A 7,723-nucleotide genomic window follows, 5' to 3' on the forward strand; every position below is an offset into this window, starting at 1 on the left:
GCCTACATTTAAACCAAAATTAATAACTTGTTACGACTCAATTGGTGTTTATCGGGTGTTTCTGTCTCCCCCTAATGGTCAAATTTGCTAGCAGCAGGTAAAGGCGTGGCCAATTGTACTTTGCAGCAGTTACCTGAGAGCAACGAGATTAAAGGACGCTGCTGTAAGTACAAACACCTTTCGATTATTTATTTGATTTTATAACTAACGATAACTGCTAATGATAATGGGTTTTATATTTTTTACAGGGCGGCGTCCTATTTAATCTACATTAAAGGTATTTTTACTTTCTTTTTTCACTGTGAGTGCACCTGTTTACTTGCCAGGGTGGGAGCACTTTACTTTCGATAAACATTCAAATAAAGCACTATTACAAAATGAAACACAATGCGTGTTTGAAAAATGAAGAAACTAATAAATGTTATGAGTTGAAGGGTTGATATCTAATCCTTTAAGTGTGATTTTCAAAAATGACCTTTGTTTGTTTTAGGCATGAACGATGACTTCATGTTTCTTGTTATGACTAAAGCAAACCTCTACGGGCGGCTACAAGGGTTATTTCCAGCCCGCATTAGTTTTGCTCTTGTTGAACTCAATATTTTATGTAAAAAAGATATTAAGGGAAATAAAACCTCACGTTTACATATAAAAATACTGCTTTTTTTTTTGGTAAATTTGTCTAAAAATTGTAAACCTATTTAAAGTTTATGGGGATTATCTGAGGCGAGTGACGCTGTATTTCTCCCTGCTGAGTGGAGAAAAGAGCCGTTTGGTTGATTTGGGTTATGGAAATGTGGCATTTGCATTAAAGAGCATGAGAACAACAGGTCTGATCTCAGCTTAGGAGATCACAGGAGGTTAAAAGTAAAACCTACAAACATAATCGAACAAGTTTTGTTATAAAAACATTATTAGAGCAACACTTTCTAACATAACCAGCTCCAAATAAATTAGGGAAGTGAAACAGCTTAGCAGCAGCAGACATCAGAAGGATGAAGTCACCACCTCAGATCTTTTTTTTTTTTATTTTAATTGGACTCTCTCCCTGGTAACAAGCGCCACCCATCCTGGTCACATGTTCTCCTGTTTACACAGCTTGTTTATGAACGTTAGAAGTCCAGAGATAATGCATGATCACGTGCAAGCTCTTTCCATCCTGCATTATCAATGTGGTGTTTAATCAACATAATCTGACAAGAACTCATGTGGAAATGTTGCTCCTGCTCAGAAAACACGATGGTGGAACAAACCAGGCATCCGAACCGTGCTGTGACCCTCCAGGCTGGACCTGGAGAGGTGGCGGACGGGAGCCTCAGGTACAGTACGGACACTCCCTGCTCCTGTTTCAGTTCCTGAGCACATTGTTCCATGTAAACACACCATGTCGGATGAGTTGTGCCAACAACAAGCACGACAAAGAGAAAATATTTGATCAAGTCTTCCAAACAATTGGGTTTTAAAGACGTTTTATTGTTGGTAGTTAATAATGCTTTCTGTTTTCCTGGTTTAGGATCCGTGACAGAGCAGCGAGGGTCGTTGGTCGACAGCTGGCTGAAATCGGAGACCTTCTGGACCAGGAGTGGGCCAGGAGAGATCCAAACCGGCCGCCAACTCCTCTCTACCTGCTGGGACCTGCCCGGACTCTGACACGGATCATCTACAGGTACAAAAACATGTTTTGATCTCATATTTCTAGTTGGATATTTATGTTTTTGGTTGTTATCTTGGTTGGTGTTTTACAGGGATCTCCACAACCAGCTGTGGGGTTTCCAGAGCCTGTTGGCTCCGGTGAAGGCCTGGATTGTCAGCACTACGTCCGGGCCGGGGAACCCCAGAGCAGAGGCAAAGGCAACCTGGGTAATTATTTGATCTTCGATTCAGTGCAGGGTTGCCCCCAGAAAACTTGCTAAGACTGTTGCTCGGGGCGCTTGGGCAGTCATCCAGCCGGCCGCCATGTTTTTGAGTTAAAAAATGTTTAAAGTTGACAGGAAATTTGAAAATATCACGATAGTTATGTGTTATTGTTATACTGGAAGATTAATGCCTAAACACCAACTATAAAGTCTTAAAAAAAAACTAAAATAAATAAACAATGTTAAGCCTGGTGGGGGCTCAAGCAAAGTCTGGTGGCCCGTCAGGCTTGTAATACACTGTGGGAAACCTGGCAGTGTTTCTTTTGATTATGTTAGGTTTAATTTTGTGAGAACAAGTAGCAGTTAAATATTTTATTCTAAGTAAGCTCTTGAAAAACAGACTTTTATAAACTATATACAATTTTTTATTTATTTTGAACAGAGGAAAAGTAAAAACAGAAAAAAATAATAAAACAAATGATCAAATTATGTAAAATTGCCATGCAATTTTACATAATTTGTTCAAAAAGGGGCAGATAAAATATAAAAGATCTTATGATTTCTATCTCCTCTCATCATCATTAACCTACTAACATTTAAATCTCCCCACACCAGATAAACTCTTAAATTATTCCCACGTTGAATGACACTTAAACCTTAGTCTCATCCTTAAAAGTAGAATTATTTATACATTTTTAATATCAACAATAGCATATTTGGTCTTTAAAACACCCATCCTATGCAACATATTTCCCAATAAGCTCCTTTTTTGAACAGTTTTTTTAAGCTGGCTTATATTTGTGCTTTGTGTTAGCTCATAATTTAATTTCTTCCATAAATCTAATCCACACAAAAACTATTTTTGGTTGAACAAACAAGAGTTCTTTTATGTTTTTTTGAGAAAAAAAAAGTTGCAGATTTCGTGCGTTGGGTCTTTAAAGGTGCAGTATGTAACCTTTTATCAAAAATTATTTTTTGTATTTTAGTTGAAATTGACACTATGTCTTGACAGATTGGTATAAGACAGTTAATATGCAAAAAAAATCAAGCTACTCTGCCTTTTTCCAGTGCTAAGTAAAAACAACCAACAAGAGCCAGAAGGCGGGTCTTAGCGCTGTCAATCACCCTAAGTGTAGCACTGCTTATCCCCTCTAGCTCTCTGCGGCTAGCATAGCCTGTCATGAATGTTAAAGATAGAAAAACTATCCACTTAACCTTTCCAGATACACTAAAATATCTATTCACTTAATGCTGTAAAATCACATTGTTTTTATCATTTTCTTTTATTTTCAAGGTGAGCAGTTTAAAAGTGGTGGCTTGCCCTGGCTGGACCAGAGGAGCACTCGTGACTGTAGCACTTTTGGCAGCAGCAAGCATTTTTGGTGGACTGTGGATGTAAGAGGAGGCCTGGGAAGAGGCCCAAAGAAAGTCTGCGTATGTTTGATGAAAAAAAAAAAAATTAAGTTTGCATTTGATTTAAAATTAATGCTGATTTTTGTTTCTGCTGTTTACTTTTCTTTTTTTATACCATTTCCATGAGCTGTATTGACATTAACGACAGACTGGATCGCCTTCCTTAGAGTTTAAAAAAATGTGTTGCTAAATTCACTGAAGCACCTCCAGATTGGTTTAATTGTTTTTAAAAAGTTTCCTGAAAAGCCAGAACATTGTAGCACTGGAAGGCTGTTTTGCTGTTGCACTGATATCAGAAAGCATGTTTCTCATGACTGGACTGTTGCTGGCCTGCAGTCTTTTGCAGTTTCTTACTGGTTTAAGAGGCCAAGGTTTTTACAAACGATGTGTAGCTTTGCTTGTGATTAAATGACGGGAGCTGGACTTTCTGTTGCAGATTTGACGAGGCTTTTTTTTCCCCACGTCTTACAAATAAACTTCAAGATGAGAAAAACCGACTGGCGTGTTTATTTAAAAACATTTCATTAAATACACAGTTAGACACAATCTTTTCCATCATTAGAGTCACTTTTCGCTTGCAGTGACGTCCACGTGAGCGTACAACTGAGAGGCCTTCCTGTTGCACTTCTGCAGCGTGACGCCCAGCTGCTTCCCGGGGCCCAACTCGTATGTTTGAGGGAAATTCTCCCCCTGCATCCTTTCGTAGATTTCATGCAGAGCCTGCTCCCATTTCACCGGCGACACCAGCTGCTTGACCAGCTGCTTGCGAACGTGGCTTTCACTCATGTAGCGCTTTCCGTCCACATTGGAGTAGACCCTGATCTCGGGGCGTCGCACCTGAAAGGAAAATAATGTTGAAAAACGAAGCAATTTTAAAAGAAATTATTATTGTGATATGAACAAATCAAATCCAGGTGTTTGGATTAAGCGAAGATACATAGAAATTAAATTAAATGCACAAAAAAGAGTCCATTGTAGTTCTTTTGGTGTGTTTTTGTTGATGTAGTAGTAGTAAAGGAGAAAAAAAAACATGCAACCTTAATTACTTTATTGATCATAATAAAAACAACAATTCTACTACTAGTGAAGAGAAAAAAAACATAATAAAATAACAAAATTAGCAATAATAAAATGACACTTTTGCCCCTGTGCAGGCCCAAAACAAAAAAAAAAGAAATTTTTCTTTTGCAAATAAACATTCCTCAATATAAACTCTAACTATGTAGAGCAGCTGGATTAACTGGACAGCTATGCATCATTAATAAAAAAAAACTAATGTTTCGAAAAAGGCAAGAATATATAAAAATGTATTTCCTACATTTTAACAGAATACTTCATGATTCACTTATATTTAATCAATTATATTCTACTCCTGAGCAGCAGAGCATTTTAAATGATCTAATCAGAAATGAAACTCAGTAGGCACAGCTAACACTGCTAGAGCCACGGTGATTGGTCGAAAATGTTTTGCTATGTTGGTTAACCAATCAAATGTTGATCCCTACTTTTTGAACCAAATTAATATTTTAAATTATTTCCCGCTATGCTGTTGATCAGTAAACATAAAATAACTTAGTATATAGTGAAATGATTCTATATTATCCAAGAATATTTACACATTTGATAAAAATGTATCTACATAATAATATACTGATAAATTTTACTTAAATTCTTTAAAAAATTATTTACTGATTGGCTTTTGTTTAAACTACAACATATATGATTCTCAATAGTTAACGAGAATGTGGGTAATTTTCATTTAATCTTTTTATATCCCCCCAATATAAAATATAAAATTTGTTTGTTTATTATGTCAGGAAAATAAAGTCTAATCAGAAATTTTTAACTTTAGTAGTTGTAATATTATTTTTCTTTTAATAAAAATGGAACTATACAAATAAAATGTAAAAAATGAAGAGCATTTGTTTGTAATTAACTTGAGGAACAAACATTTTCTTACTCATTAAACATGTTCATAACTTTTAAAAATGTGATTTCATTTTATTTTAGCCTCCTGCACATAAAACAGCAACATTCAATAGGAGACTTTAAGGCATATTTTCCCTTCAATTTTAATATGTTTGCAACAGAAAAAGCATCAGAGGGGGCACAAATTAAAAGAACCAGAGTAAACAGAGCAACTAGAAAACTGTAGTTCTGTTAGGTGGATGTAATAAAGCAGAAGTGCAGCCTGTTGTGTAGGAAACGTTTGCTGACTGACCTCCACCTGCTGCAGCACCTCTTTTAGTGGTTTGGTAGCCGACGCCATCAGCTCGGTGTGGAATGCTCCGCTAACTGGGAGAGGTTTAGCCCTGATGAACTCTAGACGGCGCGAGTTCTGCTGGAGGAAGTCCAGGGCCTAAACAAAACCCAAAGCCACATCAATATTGCACTGGTGCCAAATCTACAGCTGAACATCGCCGGTTCGTACCTGCTGGTGCCCTGCAATGACCCTGCCATCCGGGAATAAATAGTTGGCCACAGAGCAAACGGGGTCCTCAATCCCCAGACTCTTGCAGTGCTCTCTGGCTTGAAGGCAGGCGTATTTATAATGAGCCTGCGGTCTGCCAACGACCGACAGCATCCCACTGGGAACCAGTTCAGAGGCTTTCTGCATGGCCTCCGCACGCACCTTCACTGCATACAAAGCTAGAAGACCAGCAGAAGGAATAACATTAAAACTTTAAGAGTCTCTCATCAGACTTTCACTATATTAAAACATCTTTGACAAAAAGTGATTCTTACCTTCTGAAAAGTTCATGGCTCCAGCAAAAACAAGAGCAGCAAATTCACCAACACTGAAACCTGCAGCAGCGACACACGTCTCAATAGCCTGTTGAGACCGGAGGAAAATACGCACAAATCATGGTTTCCCTCAGTGTATTATAAGCCTGGCGGGCTACCAGGTTTTACATGTGGCCCCACCAGGCTTAGGATTGCTTATTTATTTACATTTCTTTTTAAATGTTTGCATTTTTTAAGACTTTATAGTTGGTGTTCAGATACTAATCTTCCAACTTTCCAATAACACAAAATTATCAAGTGATAATTTCAAATTTCCTGTCAACTTTAAGCATTTTTTAACTCAAAAACACGGCGGGCCGCTGGATGAATGACTGCCCTAGAGCCCAACCACCAGGCTTAGCACGTTTTCTGGGGCAAAACTTTCAAATATCATTAATGTATGTTTTTATACTTCTTGTCAATCTGATGACATCATTTTTAAATATTAAATCAGATGATCTGATCAGTTACTCAATACGTGAGTAACCTTTTCACATTTTTTTTTTCTTGAGTAATTTCTTGGACGCGTACTTTTTACTTTTACTTGAGAAAAACAGGTGAAAACTAAAATGTATTTCTACTTTATCTTGAGTTAAACTTCAACAGAAATGGGAATTAAACAAGCGCGTAAAGCTTGTGTGACCTTTGGGTTTTCATGGTGCAGCTTCTCCACCGCAGCCAGAGAGGTGACGAACACCGCCGGCTGACAGTGCACCGTCTTCAGCAGGTCCTTCTCCGGCCCCTCCAGGCACAGTGTCAGCAGGTCGTAGCCGAGAATCTTCTGCGCTGCGGAGAACATCTCTTTCACGTTGGGGTACTTCGTCAGTCCTTTACCCATACCCACAAACTGGCTACCCTGCCCGGGGAAGAGAAGCACGGAATGGCCCCTGGGATCCTTTCTCGGTCTTCTCACCTTGACCGCAGGTAACTGGCTCTCCGGGGGAGAGTCCGGAGGTCCAGCCTGCTCCTGGGTGGACAGTCTCCGGCTCAGATACAGCACCGGTCTGACCTTCCATCTGAAGGCTGCAGCCATTCCGACAACCTTCGGTGCTAGCATGAGCTAGTTCCGAATAAAACCAACTCACAGCTAGCTTTAACAAGCTGCAAAACTAACATAAAAGTCAAAATAGTTCAAACTGAACTATTTTCTCAGCTCGGCATGACAGCCATAGGGAGCAGCCATATTGTTTAGAAAACTCGGGCGGTTTTGTTTCTCTTCCGGTTCACGATCCGGTGCTTCCTCTCTGCAGCGCCCCCTCTGGCCAAAAAATATTCCGCGTCACAGTTACAAACTTAAATGCCTGAATTTAAAGTTTGTAACAGTGAGAAATGATTACTGATGTTGTGACGTCAATCATACGGAAAAAGATTGAAGAAAACCCTCAAAAATCATAACACGGGCTTATAAAAAATATCTACAAACCTTGAAACCAATTAGATTCCTAATAAACTCAGAAACTTGTGATTATTCACAAGAAATGGAGGTAGGAAGGCTTCATCACCATCAATCTTCCCGTATGAAACGTATACTGAGAATGAAACATGTAAAATCTCACCGATTAGTCACTTTCTGAGATAAAATTAAAGCAGTGTCTTGTTTTATTTATTTTTATGCTGCATAACTTAAGTAAGTTGTGGTCAAAACGCTGACAGAAAGTTTGTTTTTCACAATA

The 7,723-nt window shown here is 38.5% G+C and overlaps 1 protein-coding gene across 1 annotated transcript; it reads right to left on the bottom strand.

Moving 5' to 3' along the window:
- Window positions 1-3,750: 3,750 nt before the first annotated feature.
- Window positions 3,751-7,261, bottom strand: mcat (malonyl-CoA-acyl carrier protein transacylase). The gene is made up of 5 exons (XM_014473650.2): window positions 6,694-7,261; window positions 6,012-6,099; window positions 5,698-5,915; window positions 5,488-5,625; window positions 3,751-4,103 (listed from the first exon to the last, which is right to left on the bottom strand). The coding sequence occupies exons 1-5, from the start codon at window positions 7,105-7,107 to the stop codon at window positions 3,831-3,833; spliced, it is 1,131 nt and encodes a 376-aa protein (XP_014329136.1). The 5' UTR covers window positions 7,108-7,261; the 3' UTR covers window positions 3,751-3,830.
- Between the last annotated feature and the right edge of the window lie 462 nt (window positions 7,262-7,723).

Source organism: Xiphophorus maculatus, chromosome 17 (assembly GCF_002775205.1).
Source record: "Xiphophorus maculatus strain JP 163 A chromosome 17, X_maculatus-5.0-male, whole genome shotgun sequence".
In the NCBI taxonomy this organism is placed as follows: Eukaryota; Metazoa; Chordata; class Actinopteri; order Cyprinodontiformes; family Poeciliidae; genus Xiphophorus; species Xiphophorus maculatus.

What these genes read in the sequence shown, in the direction of transcription:
- mcat (XM_014473650.2), bottom strand. Translation starts at nt 7,107, where the DNA reads ATGCTAGCACCGAAGGTTGTCGGAATGGCTGCAGCCTTCAGATGGAAG. An exon ending in TGCACCATGAAAACCCAAAG is followed by an intron (nt 6,100 to 6,693) that starts GTCACACAAGCT and finishes CGGTCTCAACAG; the next exon opens with GCTATTGAGACGTGTGTCGC. An exon ending in AGGTGCTGCAGCAGGTGGAG is followed by an intron (nt 4,104 to 5,487) that starts GTCAGTCAGCAA and finishes TTTTCCTTTCAG; the next exon opens with GTGCGACGCCCCGAGATCAG.